Source organism: Vulpes lagopus, chromosome 12 (assembly GCF_018345385.1).
Source record: "Vulpes lagopus strain Blue_001 chromosome 12, ASM1834538v1, whole genome shotgun sequence".
In the NCBI taxonomy this organism is placed as follows: Eukaryota; Metazoa; Chordata; class Mammalia; order Carnivora; family Canidae; genus Vulpes; species Vulpes lagopus.
In genome coordinates, this window is record NC_054835.1 from 2,750,810 (window position 1) to 2,774,544 (window position 23,735).

At 58.5% G+C, this 23,735-nt stretch overlaps 1 protein-coding gene across 2 annotated transcripts; it reads right to left on the bottom strand.

Moving 5' to 3' along the window:
• Positions 1 to 108: 108 nt before the first annotated feature.
• On the bottom strand, positions 109 to 22,535 carry NR5A1 (nuclear receptor subfamily 5 group A member 1). 2 transcript variants are annotated; one of them, XM_041726071.1, is made up of 7 exons: positions 22,501 to 22,535; positions 21,052 to 21,168; positions 20,764 to 20,905; positions 18,226 to 18,851; positions 11,154 to 11,273; positions 9,368 to 9,515; positions 109 to 1,794 (listed from the first exon to the last, which is right to left on the bottom strand). In XM_041726071.1, the coding sequence occupies exons 2-7, from the start codon at positions 21,151 to 21,153 to the stop codon at positions 1,547 to 1,549; spliced, it is 1,386 nt and encodes a 461-aa protein (XP_041582005.1). In that variant the 5' UTR covers positions 21,154 to 21,168; positions 22,501 to 22,535; the 3' UTR covers positions 109 to 1,546. The 2 variants fall into 2 exon arrangements, with proteins under 2 accessions (XP_041582005.1, XP_041582006.1); XM_041726072.1 differs by having other exon boundaries at positions 22,341 to 22,524.
• Between the last annotated feature and the right edge of the window lie 1,200 nt (positions 22,536 to 23,735).

A 23,735-nucleotide genomic window follows, 5' to 3' on the forward strand; every position in this document is an offset into this window, starting at 1 on the left:
CCCGCCCTAGACCCCGCCCCCCCAACCCATCTTGGACTTTCTGCCTTGGCCCCAGAATGTACATAGGCAAAGGTAGCTGGAAACTAATTGCAAAATTTATTCTAGGGCTGCAGGGGCTGGGAGATTCTTAAGGGCACTTCTCATTTTGGGGTCATGGGCCTCTGGCCTTGGCAGGGGCACACACTTCAGAGGGCAGGGGTGGGGACCGAGACAGGGTGGTGGAAGGCAAGGAGGCATGGATGCCCAGTCACCTCCAACTGGACAGGCTCAGCACAAGCTGTAACGGCAACGTGAAAGCAGGAGAGACAGGAACGCCCAGGCCAGGGGAGAAAGGACAGCCAAGGCCTCTTCCCTAGTGCCTGGGCCTGGAACGTGTTTTTCAGGACACAGGGCAGAGGAGACCAGGGAGCTGAAACCCAGCTTCCAAGCTTTGCAGCCAGGAACCCAAGGGGACCTGGCTAATGAGGGAGGGGCCTCTCTGCAATCTCCCCCATCTGGAGACCCCATACACCCTCCTCAAGGTCACCCATATTCCCACACACAGAGAGTCTCAGACCAGCAGGGCACCCTACTATTCCTTTAAGGAGGGGTAATCAACAACTCTTCTCTGGATTGAAACAATGGTCCAGCATCACCCTTGGGGTACTTGGCATGCAGGTGTTTGGAGAGAAACCATGGGCTGTACCTGGCGCTAAGCCCCAAGTCCCAGCCTCAATCCTCAAATCCATCCCCTGCCCCTCCCCCCACATGTACACCTTTCAAAGAGTATCTAGATTACTAGATTGAAAAACAAACCCCACAAACCCACAAACCTCTTGACTACAGCCTTGCAGATACTACCAGCCTGGGCTGGCCGACTGTGGGTGCGGCTAGAATGTTCTAGCTCCCTGGTGGGAGAGGGATAGAAAGCTGATTGCAGTGAGATTCTTTTCAGATAGCATGTCAGAGTTCTCCCCTGCACAAGTCAGATGGGGTAGAAGGGCTGGGGGAGGTCTTTGTCCTAACCCTCCCCCCAGTGTCCTCTGGGCCCCACAGTGCATGACCAATTTTGCAAACTCAGTTACCCCTAGTTAACAAAACAGAGGGCTTCCTTCCTGGTCTCTGGGAGGGGGTTCTGGAGACCCCCTCTCTTCCCCCAGTTGATGCCCGCTCAGCCTCTCTGCTTCTGTTTCCCGGAGAGGGGAGAGACAACTTCTGACCTGAGGGACATTGAGGCCCACCAGAGAATCCCGAACCTCCTCCCTGGATCTGTGCTCCAGACTCCAGGACAGACAGCTGGGTGCAAGGGGAGGGGGAGGGGATGGTTAGCAGCCGCCTTCTTGGGGCACTCTGAGTAGCAAGCAAGTGCCAGTGGGGCCACCCTCCCTCAGCCAGGCCCTGTCCACCCTCACCCACCTTCCCAAACACAGGGCTTCAGACAGCTCAGGGGCAGGGGCTTACAGGGTGGGGCTCCTGGATCGGCAAAATAAAATCAACCATCTGGAGGGCCTTGGGGGTGGCTGCAACCCCCACCCTGGCCCCGGTCCCGGCCCCACCCAGCCCAGGCTCAAGTCGGCTTGGCTTGCAGCATCTCGATGAGCAGGTTGTTGCGGGGCATCTCGTTGCCCAGATGCTTGTGGTACAGGTATTCCTTGGCCTGCATGCTCAGTGCCCGCACCTCCACCAGGCACAGCAGCAGCTGCTGGAACTTGTCCCCGCAATGCGGGTAGTGGCACAGGGTGTAATCAAGCAAGGCGGCATTGGCCTTCTCCTGAGCATCTTTTACCAGGCTGTGGTTATTCAGGAACTTCACGTCTGCAAAGGGAGGAGCTCTGTCACGATCCCCAGCCCGTTACACCATCAATGGTCACTGGCAACGCCAACGTCCCTATAAGCACCGAAGATAGGGGCGGGGCGCTGCCAATGTCAACAACACAACCAGTCCTCCCACCACCACCATAGCACCATCACCATGGCTGAGGAACACTGCCAGCAGCATCAATCACCGAGATTGACAGTCTTGTGTCCCTCCCAAATGTGGCCACTTCCACCACCATCAACCAAACCACAATCACATGTCACCATCATTATTGCCACTATCACCATCACACTGGTCACAATGAATAACTCCATTGTCTCCAAAACCATGCCAACCTCACCACGTATGTCCCTGGGCATGTGATTCAGCTTCTCAATTTCCTGCAAAAATGGTGACAATAGTACCTTCACCAGACTGTCGGGAGAATTCAGAGACTTGGCAGGTGGAAAGTGCTCAGAGAACAGTGTCTGGCACATAAGACCAGTGTGTCACCATTATTACCCCTACTTCTCACATAAGAAGGCCAGTGTGTCACCATTATTACCCCTACTCTCAACACTCAGGTCTTAATCTCATGGTCATGAGTTCAAGCCCCACATTGAGCTCCATGCTGGGCATGGAACCTACTTAAAAAAACAAAAACAAAAAAACTTGTCCTGTTGCCATCATCCCCGTGGCGGTCAGCAGCAGCACCATCACCAGACGAGGCCCACTGTGATTACAAAGGTCCTATGTCCCAACTGCCAGGCACAGGCACTGGTGACCCTATTCTAGAGACCGACAGGCACTCCTTTGGTCTACCCTGCAACCAATCAAGAGCCTTCCAGTACCCCAAAGAGATTGTCCCCTGGAGCCATGGGGCACACAGATGTTCACTGCAGCACCATTTATGGAGGTGTACCCCAGGAAGTCCCATGCGGTGGACACAAGTAATGGAGCAGACATGACACAGAGCAGATGGACAGATCTTTAAAAGCATAGAGCAAAGTGGAAAAAAAACAAAAACAAAACAAAACAGAAAAGGAAGATCCAGGATGAGATCTACAGGGCAAAGCCGTCTACATAAATTAAAACTGCTGGCACAGAAGCATGCATGTTATGTAAGAACAGGGACAAACAAGGAATCCAAGTTAAACGTGAAGGTTTAACTTCACGTTTGAAAGTGAAGTTAAAATGGTGGCCTGTGGGAGGGACAGGAGGGCAGTCAGCTCTGCGTGGACCAGTGGTCAACTGTGCCAGGGACAGAGGAGTATAACCAAGGCCTCCTGCATACCCAGTGGTGGTCCAGTGAACACGCCAAAAATAAAACATCTGTGGGGTGAGGCTGATTGGGGTTCAAATCCCAGTCCCACCATTTAGGGGCAGTGGCTTTGTGCTCTGTCCCCTCCTGAGCTGCAAGGCGTTCTTCCTCTATGAAAGGGGCGTGCCACCTTGCAGGGGTAAGAGCTTGGGTGCCGGCACATGCACCCAGGGGCACCTAGAAAGGGTCCATTTCTTGTCACTCTAGTCCTCATCGCTGCTTGGCAGGTCTCCCTCAGCTCCTGGGCAGCACCTCTAGCTGGTGCCCAGCACAGCGGCCAAGGTTCAACAGGAATCCACAGAATTGGTACCCCATCCCCAAATCCAGCCCGGCTGGCCTGCGATACAACACCCAGTGGTTAGAAAGTGGTCATCCATCCACTTCCTCTCTGCCCCCATCCCCACCAGCCAGCCTTGTGGCTGCGGGGGAGTCTGGAGCCTAGCATGTGCAGTCCTTGGCCCTTCTAATCCCTCTTAACACCCCCTGCGCCAGGAGGGCTTGATGCTCCTGGCAACCCTGATCCCCAGCCGCCCCCAGTGCGCCTGCTGAGGCCTGTGTTGTCCAAAGTTGGATTTAGGGAAACCCGAGCTGGTCCCAAGGCGTATGGCAGGATCTGGCCCCAGTCCTCCACACAGCATCCCCCTCTCAGGCTCCCTCAACCTCCCTTCAATAAGGGAGTCAGGGTTGTTTTTTTCCTCACCTTCCCAAGATCATCATTTGCCCATAAGACACCTTCATGCCAATTAGAAAAAAGTCCCCCTTTGTCCACAGAGAGAGTATGGCAAGAGGCATTCAAGCTGGATTTCAGCCCCTATTCAAGCTGGATTTCAGTCCCTTGTGCAGTGAACAACCTGTTCAATGATACATTGCAGCCTTCCTCCTTAGCCTGGACTACTCCAGATACACTCAAAGGTCATGGGGAAGGCCCCACTCTCTCCGAAGCTGAACTCCTAGGCACAGGAGGTGACTACGGGCCCCATCCCTGTCCCAACCTCTTTTCATCCCATGAGGTCCTGTCTACCTTCACCTCCCACCCCCACTTGCCCATCCCCACCTCCTCCCCCACCCACCCCAGGCTGGGCAATGCTCCTGACATTGTCTTCCAACAATTCACAGTAGGAGGCTGGGGGTCCAGAGAAGGATAGGGCTAAGCTGAAGGCCACACAGCAGTAAGGGGGCCCAGAGGAAAGAGCTGGCGGGGGAGGAGGTTGGGCTAGGATGCTGCAGTAGAGGCAGGAGTGGGAGTGTCCCAGAGCCTCGGCTTTACCAGGATTTACTGTTCTCCTCACCGAAGGGTACCAGGGACAATGGGGTGGAGTTCAGGGGGTGGGTGTGGCACAAGGACAGCTCTCAGGGCCGCCCCACTCCTAGCAGTTCTACGGCTTTCAGCTCTCTGCAGACGAGCCCCCCAGAGTCCCTGCGTGGTGGGCTACAGGGCTGGGAGAAGCAGCACTGAGCGGTGAGCCCCAGTGACTGTAATATAAGTGCTCCCAGTCTCCCAGGCACCCGCCAGGCACCGGGCACTCGCTCAGCTAATCCCCACAGACACCCAAGCAGGCAGGAAAGGGCGCCCCTGAGCGCAGAGACAGTGGGGTGTGCCGAGGACACCCAACAGATGACAGAGTCTGGATTCAACCCCAGGTCTCCTGGCTCCAAAGCCTGATGGGTAAGCACAGGTGGGGTCAAGCTTGGACATCGATTCCGAGAGCCAGGATGTGAAAACTTTGTTTCTTCCAATCCAGGAGTCCTGCCCCAGGGCCCCCACCCTGGGAGCCTAGGTTTCTGAGGCTACTCTGGGCTTCAGACTCCTCTTCCTCCTTACCCTGGGGGAGACCACTGTCAAGTTGTGCTCCTTTTCCTGCCTACCCGCACCCCGTCTACAGGGACCGTCGTGAAGATATTGTGGGGTAACAGGTGTAACAGAGCCAACATCCCACTGCACACCAGGCCTTTCTTCATTGGACACAGGAGCAGGGGGTCATACAAACCCGGCGGTTCTCCCTTCAAATGCCAGGGGTTCAAATCCCAGCTCCACCACCAACTGGGTGATCCTGGGCAAGGCCCTTCCCCTGAGCCCTTTACTGTCATCCGCAAAACAGGGGCAAATGCATCTCCACCCTCACGGGCGCCCAAGAGCCGGACCTAATCTGCGCACCCAGCCCTGGGCCCCTGGACGCTGCAGCTCGGAGACGGGCACTGGGGAGAAAAGCCTGGAGTGCCCCCCACCCCCAGCCTGCTCAGCTCCAGCAGTCCTGGAGGGGGGAGGCAGGAGAGGGCTGGGAGATGGCACCCCCACCTCGGAGAGCAGCCTGCCAGCGTTGCGGAGCTGGGGGCCCCCAGGTTCTCAGAAAAGCCCCCTTTTCACGGTTTAATTGAATATTTGAATAATCCTTTCATTCCAGCGAGGCATAAAGAATGTTGTCCCAATAGCGGTGACTCAGGCAGGCGCCCCCGCGCACAATGGCCCCTCGAGTGGGGCTGCTATTCAGGCCGCCTTTTGTTGGCGCGGAGCAGTGGGTAAATTGCAAACGCTTAAGGGAATGCTACGGCGGCAGCCTCAATGGGAGTCAGGAAATCGAATGTTAGGTCAATCCATTAAGCTTCGATTAAGTCCTCGGCGGAACAATGCCAGCCAGGCCCATCTTCATAAACACCGCGATTGCCAGGAGAGAGGCACTAATTTTAATTAAACCTCCTTACCTGCCTCCACGCCTGCCGGAGACGGCTATTTAGACGCCAAATGGCATCCTTCTGCGGAGGCAGGCGGGAAGGAGGCGCTGAGGGGGCTGCAGGCAATGGGGTGGGGTGCAGTGGGGAGGCGGCTGTCACAGGAGATCCAGCGGCCTGGCCCAGGGAGGTGCCCCTAGGGTGATGGCCAGGGTGCCAGCTGGAGGTCTAAGGGCAAGTGGCCATCCCTCTCTGGCTCCAGGTCCCTTGGGGACCTATCCCTGGGCCCTCGGGCGGGGGAACATGGGAGAGGCTCTCCCCTCCCACCTTCCAGACTCCGGGCAGCTCTTCCCCTTCATCTCGCCCAAACTTGTCCACTTCACTCCAGCCCCAGGACTCTGGGCTGCTGCCTGCCATCCTTCTCTCATGCTGCCGCTGGAAGGACCTTGCTAGAATGCAGATTCGATCATGTTACTCCAGTTGAAAAGCCTTCCCAAGGGAAGGGTCAAGGTCCTTGGCCTGGCATTTGAGGCCTTACAGCTCAGTCCCTCCCTGCCTACCTCCCAGCATCCGTCCACCTACTCCCTGCCCCACAACCACACAGAACTTCCAGGATTCCGCATCCCTTCGCACACCCCTTTGCTGCTGCTCGCTTTGTTTCACCTAGAACACTCCTACTCGGACTGCAAGGCCCAGCGCAGCCCAGTCCTTCTCCAAGAAGCCTTCCTTGATATCTTAGGTGTGGCTGGTTTCTTTTCTTTGGCCCAACCCTGATCACACTGGACTGCTCAGGCTCCTCCTGGAACTCGGAACCTGGAACCTGGAACCTGGAACCTAGAACCTGGAACCTGTCCGCCAACAGCCTATTTGGCTCACCTGGCATCCTCCCTTACTGTTCTCCCAGGAGCTCAGGCAGGCCCAGGCACCGGGCCTTCTCCTCCTCCCCTCGTGGACTCAGCCTCACCAGAGTTAGTTTCTGACCTGCTGGCTGGGCACTCCCCCACCCACCTCAGCCAGACCCACAGCCCTGTGACAAGGCACTGTGCCAGACACAGCATGCCATAGAGATGGAGACTGACAGGTTCATTCATTCACTTCATTCATTCATTTGCTCACTGATCGTAATGAAGGTTAGAAGGAAAACAATACCGATGTACATTCCAAGAGGCCAGACCCCATACTGACACCGGGGGAATTCCCTCATGAAATCCTCATAGCAAATTAAGGATTATTTTGATGAGCATCTTCCAGATGGGAGAATAGAGGCTCTTGGAGAGAGGGGAGGGACTTGCTCTAGGTCACACAGTCCAGATTTAGAATCCAGGTGGTCCATCCCTAGTCCGCATTCCTGACTACTGTTCCGCCCTGCCTCGCAGGTGTACACACATGCATATATACATGCCCACTCTCTCTCCTGCATCCCACCCTCCAGCCTATGCCAGCCAAGCACTGGAGATAGCCCCTGCCTCAGGCCCCCAGCTGCCCACTCTGGAGAAAAGAATGAAGACTAGTGAGAAGGAGGGGCCGGCACTCAGGCTTTTGAGCTTAGCCACTCACCCTGGCCAGACCGGGAGAAGAGGGCCGGGCTCTGCTTTGCCGTCCTTACACTCCATACAAGGAGGAGCCCTGGATTTATGGCCTGGTGAGGGCCAGAGGTGTGCTGACCCTGGCAGTCCCCAGCACCCAGGACTCTGTTGGGAAGAGAGACGGGGGCTGCAGGGGTATGCCTCGGGCCCTGGGGAGTCTGGAAAGCCAAGACATGGCACCTGCTTTACAGGGAGGCCTGGCCAAGAAGACTGGTGGCTGGCAGCCCACCATCCATCCACCCACCCCTCCTCTAGACCTCCTGAAGGCCTCTTGATGTTGGTCAAGTCAAGAACTATTGCCTCACACATCACCCAGACCACCACAGATGCCACACTCCTAATTCTATACGTGCTTCAAATCTCTCCTATCTCCAAATCTCCTCTAACTCTCCAGTTACAGATCCTTTATACAACACGATGTGTAAGAAGCCGCCAGCCCATGAGAGTTCATGGTCTGCACGTGCGTGAAAACAAAGGCACCAACGCAAAGGCACAAAGATTCACAGAACTCCTGGAGTCTCCACACCCCAAACCACACACAACCACTGGCCAAAGCCAGTTACCGGAGCTTGGCAGCTCACAAAGACAAGGGGAGCCACCAGAGGCAAGAAGGAACGTCATCTCCCCCAGCTGTAGCCCGGGCCCCCGAGGCCCCTCCACAGGCTCCAGGCCACTGCTCCTAACTGGCTGCCCAAGATTCTGTCCCCGCCCCGCACCATGGTTGTCCCCTACCAAGCCCTGCAGCCTTGCACAGAAGCCCTCCAGCTACCAGCCTGCGGTGCCAGAGTCAGGAGACCAGCCCATATGGCCATAGCCCGAGGACTGGGCTTCCCACAAGCCGCACTTCATCAGTTACCCCTCCCTGCCCAGCTCTCCCCACCCTTGGGCAGGCACTCCCTTGCCAGACTGGGGCTATGATGTCAGCAGCCACCAAGATGACATCTGAATCCTGCCCCCTGTTCTGACCTTCCATCCCATCCGCACTTCTGCTGGAAGATATATCCCTCCCGCAAACTCCTACTCATCTTCCAGACCCCATTCAAAATTCCCTCTTCCAGGAAGCCTTCCAGGCAGAGCCCTTGCTCCCCACTCTGGGTTCCCCATCTCTCTGTCCCCGCCCCTGATGAAGGCCTCTACTGGGCTGGGAGCCACCTGACAGCAGGGGCTCGTCTGTGTTCACAGCGTTGCTGGACACAGCCAGGAGGCACCAGAGATGGCTTGCTAGGTGAGGGAGGACAGGAGGCCGGCCGGGGAGAGCCCCGAGGAGGGTGGAGGCTGCGTGGGTCAGGAGGGCAATGAGAGGGAGACCCTCGGCTCGGGGGCTGCCAACTCCCTGGGTTACTTTCCTCTTTAGCACTCATCACAGGATTCTAGGCCGAGCATGTCAGTAACCATTTCATTCATCTCTATAGCCGACTAATGACATCACGCTTGTTGTCTTGCTCCTGAGAAGGTCAGCTCCATGACAATCCAGGTGTGGGACTTTTCCTGTTTGCCTTGTGTCTCTAGGGCCTTGCAGAGCACAGATGCTCAGTAAGAGGTTGTAGAGTGAATACATGAGTGAGTGAACAAATGAATGGGTAAAGGTTCTGGGGCCCCCCCACCATCTCCTCAAGCAGGGAACCGGGAAAACAGGGCCCCCAGGATAGGAGCCAGGGAACAGAGAGCCTGAAACCCCACAGGTGTCTTTCTAGAGGTGGCCTGGGCACTCTTTTAGGGCTTCCAGCCAGGAATTGACCAAATTCTCAGGAATCCTTGTCCCACAAAGGGCAAATCTTAGGCATTGTCTTGGTCGTCTGTACTCCCAAACCGAGAAACTGAGGCCCAGAGAGGAAACAGCTTCCATTTGAAGAGCCAGGCCTGGGCCAAGTCCCTTTAGACCCTTACTCATCGTAGGAGGAGTCCCTGCGCCACCAAAGCCCCCACCCTAGGGCAGACCTCACGTCAGCCTCTGGGTGCCGGGCCCGCCACCCACCTTGCCCCCTCGCCGCCCCAGGCCGGGCCAGGCCCACTCACCGAGGCTGAAGAGGATGAGGAATTTGAGGCAGACAAACTCCTGGCGGTCCAGCTGCAGGGCGTGCAGCTGCAGCACCAGCTCCTGCGCCCGCAGGACTAGGCTGTGCAGCAGGGAGCCCGCCTGGGCCGCCACCGTGCTCATCTCCACCTGCACAGGCGGATGTCAGGGTCAGGGAGCACCCAGCAGAGGGCCCGGAGTGGGGGGGTCAGGGGCTGGGGGTTGGAGTGCCCATCCTTGGAGCTGCACCAGATTGGGGTCAGCATCTCCTCACACCCCAGAAACCCTCCAAACCCCACAGCATGGGCCCCACATACTCAGAGCAACTTATGCTCGGTGGTACAAGTGGCTTTTGTGTTTTGTGTGGTACAGGGAGCAAACACCACGTCATGCTGGGTGTTGTGGAGCAGGGTCGGGGCAGGTGTGCCTGGACATACATGGACACAGCCACATGACTGCCCAGGTCCCCACACACCCACACGTGGGCACTCAGACTGAGGATGTGGTCACACCTCGGCTCACATTCACACAAACTCAGAGGGCAGTCCACCCATTTCATAATGTGAACACACGTACACACACGCCCTCATATGGTCATATCACAAGGTAATGAGACAGAGGCACCCATGTATGAGCTCCCACACAAGGTGGCAGGTAGATCTCACCACCACACACTTACAATGTGTGGAGATATCTGTATAATAAAATATAGGTATGCACATGCACACACACACACACACACACACACACACAGGACACCCCATGGTCTCAGAGACTCCAGCCTGCGTGATGACATAGGCCAATACCAACACGCTTTCATACCTCAGGCTCTCCTATCTGCATTCACAGGTGGTCTCCAAGTCACACCCTGGAGACCAGAAGTCCCCTGCCCTGGATGTCCTGAGACACCCAAGATAAGAACTGAGCATGAGGACCAAGGGCCCGGGTTGGAGACAGGGGATGGGGAGCAGGGCCTCGGCCTCCAACCTCCACCCCCACAGTGCCTGCCAACCACTCTTCCTCGTGACTCCCCCTTGGGAGCGATGCTCCTTCCACCAGCCTCGACCCTGGCATCAGCCTCTTCTTTTTCTCCCTCCTCCCCTCCATGTCTCCCACACCTCCTCCCACCAGTTGGGGGGTCCTTCTCCCAGGTTCCCAGCATTCCACAGTGGCCTTGACTTCTTCACCCCCCATTTTGCCCCCATGGTGTGCTTCCTCAAGTACAATCTGAGTGAGCCTTTCCTCACTTAAAGCTACTGTTGCTCCCTGCTTGATCCCAGGAGTTCCCAGCTCATATCCTAGTACCCCAAATTCCCTGCTGGGGAGTGCAAATTCCTTCACTTGCTCCTTTATTCATTCAGGATTTAGGGCCTACCTCCAGCCTTTCTTCTTACCCCTCAGGGCTCCTGGCCCCCCAAATCTACATATTAGTGCCCATGTACCAGCAGCCCCTGGTGCTGTTCTAAACACCCTGTGCGCCTTCACCCATATTGTCCCCTCTGCTCTGGTGGGGTGGAACTGCCCCCCCCTTTTACTACCTTTTACTACCTGACCAACTCCTATTTGTTCTTTCAAGACCCCCCACCTTCTTCAAGAGCCTCACTTGACCCTCCCCACATCCCTAAAGCTGCTTCCCAGGGGCTGGTTCCTGTCAAGGCCAGGAACACAGCTGGTCAGAGGGAGGTCAGGCATGAACTGGAGGAAGGGCTGAGCCAGCCCCAATTCTGGGCTCAGAATTCTGGAAATATGCTTTAGGACAAGGCACAGGGCACAGTAGGGTCTGGTCACCTCCTGCCCGGTGACCAGCAGGATGCTGCCATCCTTGCCATGTTGGATCTGGCGGTAGATGTGGTCAAACACCAGCAGCTCACTCCAGCAGTTCTGCAGCAGTGTCATCTGGTCAGCCACCTGGAGGGAAGAGGCATGTGTGGGTCCGGGATCCAGCCAGGTCCCTCCCTCTCCCAACTCACGATTCAGAGGCTCACTTGGATATGTGACCCGAGCAAGCCACTTCACCTCTTGATGCCCTTTTTGCCTATCTGCCTACTTTGTCAAAGTGTAGCAGAGATCAAGTAAATAAATAGATAGATGATAGATATAGATAGATAGATGATAGATAGATACATGATAGATAGATAGATAGATAAATAATAGATAGAAAAGATCCAGTGGAAGTGCTCAGAACTCAGCCAGGGTTGGCTTCGGGCCCTAGCTCTCCTCCGACAAGCTGTATGACCTGAAGTAATTTCTAAAGCCTTCTGAGCCTCGGTTTTCTCCTCTGTGAAGGGGGCAAAGCATCAGAAGGTGGTTTGGCACATACTGAGCACTTGATAAATATTAGTGGATAATGTTCGTGGAAGTAGTTTGTGAAGAACGCCTTTAAATGTGAGGGAAGATTATTATTAATTTTAATCTTATGCTCATTTGGCCTGTAGTCACATCTCTAGCAGCCTCAATAGCTCAAAAAACAAGTCATGAAGAGCAAACACAGGGCTTCCCCTGGGCCTTATACAGAGCTTTCAGGCTCATGGAAAGAAAGGAGGGCCCTCCTGGCCTGTGGTCCAACCCAGAATGAGCAGGTGGCTGGCAATGGTTCGTCTGAAGCAGAAACAAAACAAAGAAAGAGGCGGGTTCTGAATACCCAGGCTGTAGTCAGGGCACCCAGTGCAAGGACAGGGACTGCCTTTGTGTGGGGTGTCCTTCCACCCTGGAGGGTCACTAGCATGGCAAGAATGGACACTCGTGACAATGGTGAGTGGGACTCAGGACCATGGGATGCCAGAGCCTAAACGGCCCTCAGGGATCATGCCCCTGGCCCAAACTGCTATTTTTTAAATGAAAATCTACTGCCCAGAGAAAGTGAAGGACTCTCCTGGGATCACAAAGAGGCAGAGCCAGGCCAGACCCACAGCTGGCCTTCTCAGTCCACAACCCTCTATGGTGACAAATACTGCGCTCTCCCAGGCGTTCAAAACCACATGGGGCACTGCAGATCATCTTAGGGAGACGGGATACAGACACCAGCCCCTCTCAGTGTCTGCGGTTCATTAGCAGGCCACCGTCTACACAGCAGGTACTTCCTGGGCACCTTCCCGGGCCCTGCCCCATGATAAATTCAAACTATGATAACTACTAGTTGTTGCATTGCAGCTCCATGGTACAGCTGTTATTCCGAGTCTATGGAGAGAAGACACCCAGAATAGTCAAGTAACTTGCTCAAGGTCACACTGCTCTGTCTGGTTCCAGATCCATGCTCTAAACCACCAGGGATGGAAGAGGACCCTCTCTGGCCACCCAGGAATTCATGGCATGCCTGTTACCTCCCCCATGAAGCTCTCCCCAACCCCTCCTCCTTCCACAGTGCCCTCACCATCCTCTGGATGTGGCACCTGCACCATCTAACGGCACCCATTTGTGCCTCTGTCTTCCCTAATAAATATGGGGTATGAGAAGGCAGGGCTGATGTCCAGTTCATCTCTGGGCTCCCGGAGGAGGGGGGTCAATGAGCAACTGATGAACAGATATCTGCTCCCAAGACAGGCACAGAGAGCCTAGGAATGATCCCCAACCCCAAGGGCCAGAGAGATCCAGGCAGCCTCTGGCCTGAGGGGAACTGGCAATGCCCACTGAATAGTTCTCTCTTCTTGGGGTTAGAAGCCTCTTCCTCCTTCCTGTGCCTCCCCCAACCCTGGGGGCAGCCTGGGGCCCGCCCCCCTCCTTCCCTGTGCCCCCCACCCTGGAGTAGCCTGGGCCTGGCCTCAGGCCGGCTGAAGGAGTGAACAAGTGTACATAGAGCAAGTGAGCAGCTGGGCACACAGTCAGGCCTCCCTCAGTCCTCCCCTGCCCACTGTTTCCATGGCCTGCATGGCTGAGAACAAGAGGGAGGGCCTGTCTCGGTTCTGCTTTGAGTTGCCAGCTTCCCATCTTCCCTTGTTCACCTCATTCTGTGTCAGAAAGTGCTTCTTCGAGCGCCCATACTGGCAGAGTGAGAAGCCCAGCTAGGGGCCCTGGACTCAGCCACAGCTAGCCCTGGATTGGTGCCCAGAGAGACTGGGACCTGGGCAAGGCTGAATCACAGACATCTCTCCCATCTCCCCTCAGGAAGTGGCCAATCCCCAAAGAACCACTGGCAGGAGGCCTCCCCCCCCTAGTTTCTGAGGAGAAAGGCCAGGCTCGGCGAGTGGTCGCAACTTGGCCCATTCTCAGCAAGCCCTGGCCTCCTCACCCCTGTCCAGTCAACATTCTGCCCATGTTACACATACGGAGACAGAGGCTTCCTAAGGTAACCACAGGGAGCTGGGCTCTGCCCCCAGAGATCCCCAGGAAGTCCTAAGGCCCAAGAAGAAGGTGTCTGCCGGGAGTCAACTGGCCCACCCTGGGCGACCCAGATGGAGGCAGAGCAGGCGGGAGGACATGCAGCGCTGGGCTCTGCCCACCCCCATTGGGGCTCTTGGGCCTGGCTGAAGGAACAGGGTGCTGGGGAGGTGGAAGAGTGAGAGATAAGACGGAGAATTAGGAGATAAGCAGGCTGAGCTTCGGGTAGAAAGCAAGAGGGGTCACAGTGACCCAGCTGGCCAAGCCCTGGGAGCAGACTCTGTACCCAGACCTCAGACCCCAGGGGTGGGGGCAGCCCTGCCCACGGGGCTGATAGGGTCGGCAGGGTAGAGAGATGCAATGTTGGCTAAGCCTTGGTGCCCTGTGCCCTCCGTTTGAGTCCCGACTCAGCCACATATCGTCCCCTGCCCTGATTTTCTGTCCTAAGAAATTGGACAAATAAATCCTCCCTCCTTTGGTTAGAGAAGACATATGAGTGATCACAGGGGTGTCATTTGTGAAGGGCTCTTGGGACCCATGGTTGGCTCTCCTGCCCCAGCTGGGGTTCCCATCTATCCCCAGCCAAACAGACTTTCCACTTGCTCTTCCTCTAGATGGACAGATGGACACATAAAGACACCAAACTCCAAAACACCTCCCACAGAGATGAGTGCACATGTGTGTGCATGCATGCGTGGCATGCACACACACAAACATACACACACATACCCCTCTTTTTATTTCAAAGAAAACCAGAAGGCCCTAGCTGCCAGCCCCTCTCCGCAGGAAAGCAGGTGGCTAAGAGGCTCACTTAACCAAAGAGGGTGGTGTTCACCTTCCTTAGCTTTCTCCCTAAGCAAAGGTTCCTCTTCTGCCCTCAGACCTCCCTGGCACCTGGGGAACAAGGACATTTGCAGCAGTCCCAGCCCTGGGGTCCCTCATTGGCCTGGCCTGTCTGCGCAGCCCACCAGCCGCCCACCCCTCCTGCTGGGCTGCCATAAATCTTCCCGGAGCCTTGACACTTTGCAGCCTGCCCGGGAGGAGGGGTATTTATGGGTGCCGAGCTGACCTCCCTCCCAACAGGGCCCCCTCTGGAGCCCCCTGGGGTCTGATCGGTCTGGCAGCCGAAGGCCAGCGGGCTCTGTAATTCTCCAGTGGTTGACATGCCATAGGCCGGCCAAGGTGCCCCCCTGGCCGAGTGGTTGGCAGGCCCTCGTTTGTCAGCCCGGGACTGACAGAGTTACTGCTGTTTAAATGAAACCATATATCTGAGCAGTTAAATCTGTTGCCAATCGGGGGCCTCCAAGTTGGATGCTGAGGGTGAAGTAATGTCAAGATGGGTCATTAGGCACTCCTGGACCTCACCTCCCCCTCCTTGATTCCTATCTGGTGTCCTCCCAGCCTGCCCTTCCTGGGAACTGTTCAGAAAGGCTGACTGCCTGGGCGGACACACGGCCCTCCACCAAGCAGCGGGGACAGGTGTTCCTGCTACCTCGCTGGTACAGAGTTGCTTTATAAGTCCTGGGCAAGGTGGCCACCCGTCTTCTCCTGGAATGCTAGTGCTCAGGGGAGCATGGCTATGGCCTATGCTTTCTCACTTCTCTGGGCCAGGCCTTAGTACCATCTGCAAGTAATGATTACAGGGGTGCAGCAGCAGAGAGGACAGGAGGGAAAAGCCACGGCTCCAGCCTACCAAACACTCCTGTGTGCTGTGCCCTGTGTGAAGCTCTTTACCTGTCCTGGCTTGCGAATCCTTACAACAGCCCTATGAAGTGGACGTTATTTCAACTCCTCTTCTTTTATAGATAAGGAAACTCCAGCCCAGAGGAGTCACTTGCCCAGAGTCACATTCATGGCAAGTGGCAGAGCCGAGACAGAGCTGGAACTTGAATACAAGCTTCTCCAATTCTGGTCTCTGTCACTGACTTCTGTGCCACTGTCAGATCCAACACACCAAGACTGCGTGAGATGAAAAATAGAGATAGAGGGACATCTCAGCCGGAAGAGAGAACAGAGGAGGAGAACCCCAGGCTGGCAGCATCCCCAACAGCTTAGCAAAGACCCCAGGCCTTCCCCTGGGTAGCGAGATGTCATCAGCATCACCAGGGGCTGAGTGGCCTCTAGGGAGAGCTAAGGCTGTGTGGTAGGAGCCCTCCCTGCCCCAGGATGTCGGGCCCCAGCCAGCCCTGGCAGGCTGTGCATCACATACCACCAGAGGACCCTCTCTGGACACAGAGAAACACCTGAAACTCCCTGACACATGACACCTTTTCACACTTCTAGGGCTTATTCTGTGCTGTTCTCCCTTACTGGAATGTCTTTAACCTTCTCAGACTGCTTTCTGGAAAGAGAGAGATCAAAAAAGCCCCTGATTTCCTTAGATAGAGACTTTTGCACTCCTGCCTGGCCCCCACTGGTCCCCTTCCATTGCTCTCAGAGCCCTGGGCAGCCTGCATCGGCATCATCTGCATGCCTATCTGTTTCTTCTGATAGCCTGGCTACATCCTGGGTCCAATTCATTTCAATATTCCCACTGCCCAGCAAAAGTGCCGAGCTCTCGGAATGAGAGAACCCCCCACTTCTGCCTGGAAGTAGGGCGGGGGGTGAATGGCTACCAAAAGGGAGAAGAGGGTCACTTAGCACTACTCCCACTTTCCTGCTTTCCCACTTCTGGCTTTGCAAACAGACACTAGTCAGGGCTTGTTAGACCAACAAGAAAGAAGTTCCACATGGCTGATTAGGAGGCCCTCTAAGGGCTGGGCTGGTACTTATCTGCAAGGCTCCTTTACAGAGAATGGTAACCATGGTTCATATTCCTGGGCTCGACTCAGAGGTTCTGGGAAGGGGAAGCAGGAAGGTTTGGACCACAGAGAAGCCAGAAGCAGGAAAAAACACTCAGCAAAGCTGGGACAAAAGCCCTTCCCATCCTGCGTGAAAAACCCCAAGAGACTAGGAAGGCGGCCAGAGGAAGTGCCCTGCCCCTGGATCCAGGGTTCTGGAAAGCCAGGAATGCTCTGCTCCTCCTCCCCCCAACACAGGGGGCTCATGGGAAGTCTGGAGGGGAAGCTGGCAACCAACCCAAGGGTCCTGGGGTCCTCATCCCCAACCAGGGCCTCCAGCCAGGACTAAAAGGCAGATGGGATTGTTCAAGGCCCTGCCTCTTGTCCCAACCATGAGGTTGGCCTAGAGAGGGGGCAAGGGTGAGAAGTCCCTTCCTGTGGCAAATACATGGCCCATCCTCAGACCCTATGTGGCGGAGGCAGGAATCATCACCACCAATTCTTGACTCCCAGGGTAACCCAGACCCCCTGCCCTGTGATGACCACTTCCTATCTTGTCCTGCCCTGTGCCCAGCCCAGGCGGGCAGTGCCCCCGGCCCATCCGGCCACATGCCCCTGGAGGAAGCCCAGGCGTCAGCACTGACAATGCTGCTCAAGGCTGCAGTGGCCCCAGCAGGGAGGGCAACAGGCTCTGCTGTTTATATCCAGCCCTGGAATAGCCAGGGAGGCTGGCCTGGGAAAGCCAAACACCCACCAGCCTGGACTAAAGACCATCTATGCCCAAGCCAACCAGGGCTGGGCCTTGCCTGGGCTCGAGGGTGCCTCAGAGGTTGCCAGAGCACCCTGTTAACAAGGAGCCAGGACCTTAGGGGGGCAGCTTCCAGGCCTTGGGCCCACCAGGCAGGATGACTGGGAACCTCTTCCCTATCTGGCCTGTTTCTCCTGCTGCTTTCTTGCTTACTTTGGCTGCAGGTACTTTGACCCAGGGGAAGGAAAGCCTTGGGAAAAAGGAAGACTGCCTCCTTTGGGAAGATCAGTAACAGGGCCCACAATCGCCCACCCAGCCCCCACTGCCCACACAGACACACGGACACACACACGTGAGAGCAACCATCAAGCACAAGAGATGTAGAGAGACAGCAAGACCTTTCCCCGTAGGTGGGGAGGAAAACGTCCACAAGCATTCCAAACTCTGAGATACGAAGATACACCCCGCCCACCAGGACATCTGAGGCTGGCAGGAATTCTTGGCCTCTCCAAATGTGAAGACAGGATCGGATTGGTTGTGTCCTCTTCTTGACACTGGGCTGGGGCAGCCAGAGGCAGCTTCCAAAGGACTCAGCTAGTCATTCAGGGGAGCTCAGGGTCTCAGGGGAAGTGAGAGAAATGCCTGCAAAGACCCTAACCAGATGAGAAACGAACAGAGAGCAGAAGGGCTAGAGAAACAGAGATGCAGAGAGACAGCATACCAGGGAGAAAAAGACAACAAGAGAGAGAGGCAGTGATAAAATAAGCTGAGTCTGTGACAAATACAGACTCAAGAAACAGAAGGAAAGAGAGCAGGAGAGGGGAGGGAGAGGGGGAAGGAGCAAGGATGGCTGTGATGGACCAGAAACACCTCTTGGTGTCCCCCAGTGTGCCCCCCCCCGTGCCCCCATACTACCTGAGGCCAGGGCAGGGGAGCAGGACAGCTCCTGGGACAGAGGGTTGGGAGCCAAGAGAACACCCCAGCCCCAGCAGCCAGCCAGGTGGAAGGAGGGACTCACCTCTAGCTCTTTGAAGACCATGCACCTGCGTGCCCAGTCCACGATGGAGATGAAGGTCTGGTCAGCCATCCGGCACAGGAGGCTGAAAGGTGCAGGCTGGTCCGGGCGGCCTTTGGCTGGTTCCTGCAGACAGCCCACAATGCGTGCCCGCACCTGGTCCTCATCTGGCTCCAGCTGCAGCAGCTGCAGGATGAGCTCGGGCACGCCCGGCCCTCCGGAGAAGGGCTCTGGGTAGCCATAGGGCGGCCCCGGCTGCGGGGGACTGGCATAGGGCTCTGGGTACTCAGACTTGATGGCACGGCCAGGGAAGGTGGGATAGAGGTAACCGGCCAGTGGCCCGTGGGCGCTGGGCACAGCCATGGGCAATGCTGGAGCTCCAAAGTCGCCCAGCGGCCCAGCAGGTGGACCAGAGGCCAGGCCCTTGGGCTCAGACGCATGCAGGCCAGGGGGCAGCATGTAGTCCGGCGGGGGAGGCGGTGGGGCAGGCACCCCCATCGGAGGACCGGTCTCCAGCTTGAAGCCATTGGCTCGAATCTGTGCCTTCTTCTGCTGCTTCAGGGCACGGTCCCGTTTGTACATGGGCCCAAATTTGTTCCGGCCACCCCGCATGCGGTCAGCACGCACAGCTGTGGGCAGAAGCAGAGGGTCAGCTGCACCATAACGCCACACTCACAGACCTATCCCAAACGAGGTGTCGCCTCCCCCGTTCAATACCTCTTCATGGCTCCCACTGCCCACGGATGAAGTCAATCTCCTTAGCCTGGCACTCCCAGGTCACCCTTTACAAGACCCCATGTTCTTTCCACTCCCCCTTAGCTGTTTATTCCTCCATTTGGCACGTTTTCTTCTTCCTCCAACCTGCCTTTGTTATTCCTTCTGCCTCAAACCCTTTCTTTTTCTCATGCCTGCCAAACACCGAGCCCTAGGGTCACCACCCCCAGAAGTGTTCCTAGATTCATCTGGGCAGAACCCACTGTCCTTGCCCCAGACGTCCTGCCTCTTGTCCACTGTCGTCCTGCTGAGTGGAATCATGCCATGTGACCCAGGCTGAGAGTTTCTGGGGATTCAGCAATAGGTTCAGGTGCCTTGTACAAGGCCGAGCAGGGAGATGGTGACAGGAAGAAGGTCCTTGTCAGCCTTATTCATAGCACCAAGTTCACTCCCCAGTGTCCAGCTGCTTCGTTCCTGACTACCCGACTCTGCTGAACCCCTACTACAAGATGACTCCGGCTTCCTCCAGGGCCTTCAAATGTGACACTGAATTTAGAGCTGGTCAGGGTTCTATGCCGGGAGAAGGGAACTCCCTGGCTGACCAGATGTCCCTCCACCTGGCCAAGGATGTGTCACCAATTGGACCCAACAGGTGCATCTCTGCAGCTGCAGTGTGGCCCCAGCCCTTGCTCAGACAGGACCCCACCCTGAGCTCGAAGAGAAGGGAGAGAGTAGGAGGGAGAGGGGGGTGCCTAGCAGGGAGGTGTCTTAGGATCGGCCAATCTTCCTGCCACAGGGGTGAACAGCCCAGCTCTGCTCTGTCAGGCTCCAGCAGGGTGGCTCTGCTACCTTCAACAACCGTCTTCTGATCCAAAAGGACCTGGAGCTGGGGACATCGGGACATTTCCCCTCTTGTCTAGGAGTCCCTCCTCTGGGTGGCAGGACTTGTGGTCAGCAGCTCTCAGAGCCACTAGGGGCTTTCTACATTGTTTAAAAACTTTAGCCAACAGCTGCCTGCTCTGCACACAGCCCCGCTGTGGCCAGCAGGGTGGAAGCCTGAGACTGTCCACCCTCGGCAAGTTTGAGTTTTTCCTGCTGAAACCTTTTTCCTCCCCTCTGGACTGAGAGGTGGGAGGGATGGGGGTGGGAAGGCAAGGATGGGCTTGGGTCCTCTGGAACCAATTGTTCCGCCTTCCCTCACCCTCCCAGGACCCTTCCAAGAAGGACTCTCACCCACAGAATGAACAACCCGAGTGAAATTTATGGACAGGCGGGCTGGATGAGTGAAGGCTGTGATGATGGACACATAATAACACGATGATGATGATGATGATGATTTGATGATGATGATGATGATAGCATTTCCTCTGTGCTAGCATTTTGCACGATTCCCTCACACTGACTGGTCTACTTTTCAGATGGGGAATCTGCAGCTCAGAGGCTTTAAGGAGATTGATTACCCAGTGTCAATCGGCCTGGGAGTGGTGGCACTGGGACTTGAACTCTGGCAACGGTACTAAACCCCTTGGCTCCAGCTGCTGTTGGGTGTCAGTGGGGCTGCTGTGAGTCTCCTTGCAGAAGGAGGTGTGCGGAGAGAGGGTCGTCTCCCCAGGATTCCCTTTCCGGTGCTTCTGGACCCTCACCAGACCGAGCCACTTCTCACCCCTGCCCTGCGGAGACCCGGCCCTGACGTCGCAGGAAGAGCCCCCCGCGGGCTCCGGAAACCTTAGGAGGGCCACGGTACCCGGCTCTCACTCTGTCTCCCGCCCGCGACCCCCGTCCCCGCCGCCCGAGGTCGGCGGCCGGGGGCTGCGGCGCCGCGCACACCTTCCAGGCGCATCCCCACGGTCAGGCACTTCTGGAAGCGGCAGAAGGGACAGCGCTTGCGCTGCGTCTTGTCGATCTTGCAGCTCTGGCTCTCCGTGCACGTGTAGTGCTTGTTGTTCTGCACCGTGCGCTTGAAGAAGCCCTAAGGGCGAGAGCGGAGTGAGCGCCGGAGGTGGGCCCCGGGCCCCCGCGCCGCCGGCCCGAGCCTGTCCGTGCGCCCCGCAGGGCTTGCCCCGCCGCGCGCCCACCCCCGAGCGCCGGCCCCGCGCCACGCCGCCGCCCGCTCACCTTGCAGCTCTCGCATGTGAGCAGCCCGTAGTGGTAGCCCGACACCTTGTCCCCGCACACGGGGCACAGCTCATCCAGGTCCTCGTCGTACGAATAGTCCATGCCCGCGGCGTCCGCCTGCGGAGGGAGGAGACGGGCAGCGCGCGCGGGACGCCGCGGGCAGCGCCGCAGATGTGGGGCGCGGGGGGCGCCCCCACGGCGCCGCCCCCGTCTCCGCGCCCTGGTCGAGGCCGCCGGCTGCCGGGCACCCACCGCGGCGCCCCAGCAGCCCGCCCGGGGACGGCGGGTGCAGCGGCCCCGCCTCGGCCTCCCGCCCCGCGCCCCGCGCCCCCCGCCCCCTCCCCGCGGCTCCTCCGGGTGGTCTGCGGCGCGCGGGATCCGGGGCCCTCGGGCTCTGGGCGCTCGGGCCCGGATTCGTTCGTCTGACGACAAAACCCCGATTCTGAGAAAACGGCTCGGCCGCGGGCAGATGCGGGCGGATGCGGGCGGAGCGGGGCCGGAGGGGGGCAGGAGCGGGCCGGAGGGGGCCGGAGGGGGCCGGAGGGGGCCGGAGGGGGCCCTGCGTGCTCTGGGGACCCGCAGGGCCGAGGGAGGCAGCGGCGGCGTCCGGGGGAGACGCAGAGGTGCGCGGCGGCAGCCAGAGACGCCGACGACGCTGCCTCGCGGGGCGAGAACCGGGCGGCAGAGACCAGGAAAACCCGAGACTGACGGAGGCACCTTGCTGCCGGGCAGAGAAGCCCCGGGCACGGGACGGACAGAGGCCGGGGGAGATGGAGAACGAAAGGGAGCCCGGTGAGAGGCACAGAGAGCCCGGGGCCCCGGCGGACACCGGGGAGGCAGACGCGGAGCCAGCACGGCGGCGGCCGGGGGCGCGAGGCCCGGCAGGGACGCGGCGGGCGCGGAGGGGGACACCGAGACGCCGGGGAAAACCTGGAGCGGCGGAGGCGCCCAGCGCGCGCGGAGAGCAGCCGGCCGCGGGGCCCGAGCGCCGAACTCGCGCCGACACACGCGGAGCCTTGCAGCCGCCGGGCCCCGGGCCGGGAGAGACAAAGCCCGCCGCAGCGACGGCACCGGGAGGCGCAGCCGGTGCCACCGCACCCGGACGTCGGGCGGAGGGGCGCGGCGGGGCGACCTCGGGCGGAGAGTCCAAGTCCCAGGGACGGAAGCGCGCAGAGCCGGGGCCCGGGAAGCGAGGAGGGGCGCGACGGCGGCCGCGGCCCGCCCGGCGCCCACCTGGCGGCTCCTGCGAGCGGCAGCGCCCCGCGTCCCGCCCGCGCCGAGCCCCGCACCTCCCGGCCGCGCCGCCGCCGCCGAGCCGCACCCGGGCGCAGCGCCGCCTGCCCGCGATGACGGCCGATGGGCCGGGGGCGGGGAGGCGGGGGCGCGGGGCCTCGGAGCCCCCCCAGCCTCCCCACCCCGTGCCGCCTCCAGGGCCGCCCCGAGGCGCACCTGGGACCCGGGCCCCTCCGCCGCCGACGCGCGCTGCGCGGACCCGCCTCGCAGGGGCCCGGAGCCGGCCCCTCTATATCAGCGCGTGCGGTATCCGGGGGCGGAGGCCGGCCCGCGCCCTCCCCCGCCACCGAGCCTGCCTCGCGCCTGCACCCTCACCCTCCCGGCCCCCCATTGCCAGCCCGAGCGCCTCGCAGTCTGGGCGGGAGCCGGGCGCCTGGGAGCCTCGAGCCACCCAGGAGCCACCCAGCCGCGAGCCTCTGCGTGCGGATCCAGCTTAGCCGTGGCAAGGGCCACGCCGGGGGCGCTGGTCGTTTCACAGCGTGGAAGCGGGTGAGGCCGAACGTGGGGGCCCACGGCCAAGGCACGGGTTCAAGGCTAGAAACCGGGTTAGCCATTGGCCCTGCCGCATTTCCTCACTGAAGACTTAAGCAAATGTACCCACACAGCACACACCGCACACCGCACACCGCACACACGCACGCTGATCCTCAGTTTGCTTATCTGCGAAGTGGTAATGATGGAATGGTGCATGGACTTCCGTGAGAACGGGCACGCCAATGAACCGAAGTGGTGCTGGCAAAACGCATGCCTTAGCACTGCGAAAGCGATCAGCAGTACCCAGCTGGGAGACCTGGGCCAAACCCTTCCTCCACCACAGGCCTCAGTTTGCTTGGCCGGAAATGGGAATCCTCCGAGGTTGGGCGAGGACCTGAAGCCATCAAGGGCGCGGGAGCTAGGAGACCAGAGGAACCCCTCCCCCCCATCACGTGCTGAGCTCTTACCGGGCTGGGGGAGGGGAAGGGAGAGTCCGGCATCCCCGGGACAAAGGGGACCCCTGGCTGGGCCGGGCCCAGCAATTGCTCTGGGTGGGGAGACCGTACCTGGCCACTCTCACTTTTCAGGTGAAAAAATTGAGACGAGAGAAAGGGGCCTGCTCTCGTCTTGCCCCCGCCCCTCCGCGAAGAACAGTACTCAGACCGGCGAGGCCAAAAAGCCAGGATCTTCACCGTGGGGTGGGGGTGGGGGACCGCAGTTAGGCACCCGCAGCGACGCTACCGCTACCGATCCGAAGGCTCTGGACTTGGCCTGGGCCCCCGACCGGAGCCTCCCCCAGCCGGAGCCTCCCCCGCCACCCGGCTTGTGTCGGCACCTTGCTCCTGCCTGCCGAAGCTGGAGACCCCGCGCAGACCCTTCCTGCTATCTTACACCCAGCGGAACAAAGAATGGAATAG

Bases quoted from the DNA above. Each gene is read 5' to 3' on its own strand.
- NR5A1 (XM_041726071.1), bottom strand. From the start codon at position 21,153: ATGGACTATTCGTACGACGAGGACCTGGATGAGCTGTGCCCCGTGTGC. The intron at 20,906-21,051 runs GTGAGCGGGCGG...TCTCGCCCTTAG, and splicing joins TCACATGCGAGAGCTGCAAG to GGCTTCTTCAAGCGCACGGT. The intron at 18,852-20,763 runs GTGTGCGCGGCG...TTCTGCCCACAG, and splicing joins CGTGGGGATGCGCCTGGAAG to CTGTGCGTGCTGACCGCATG.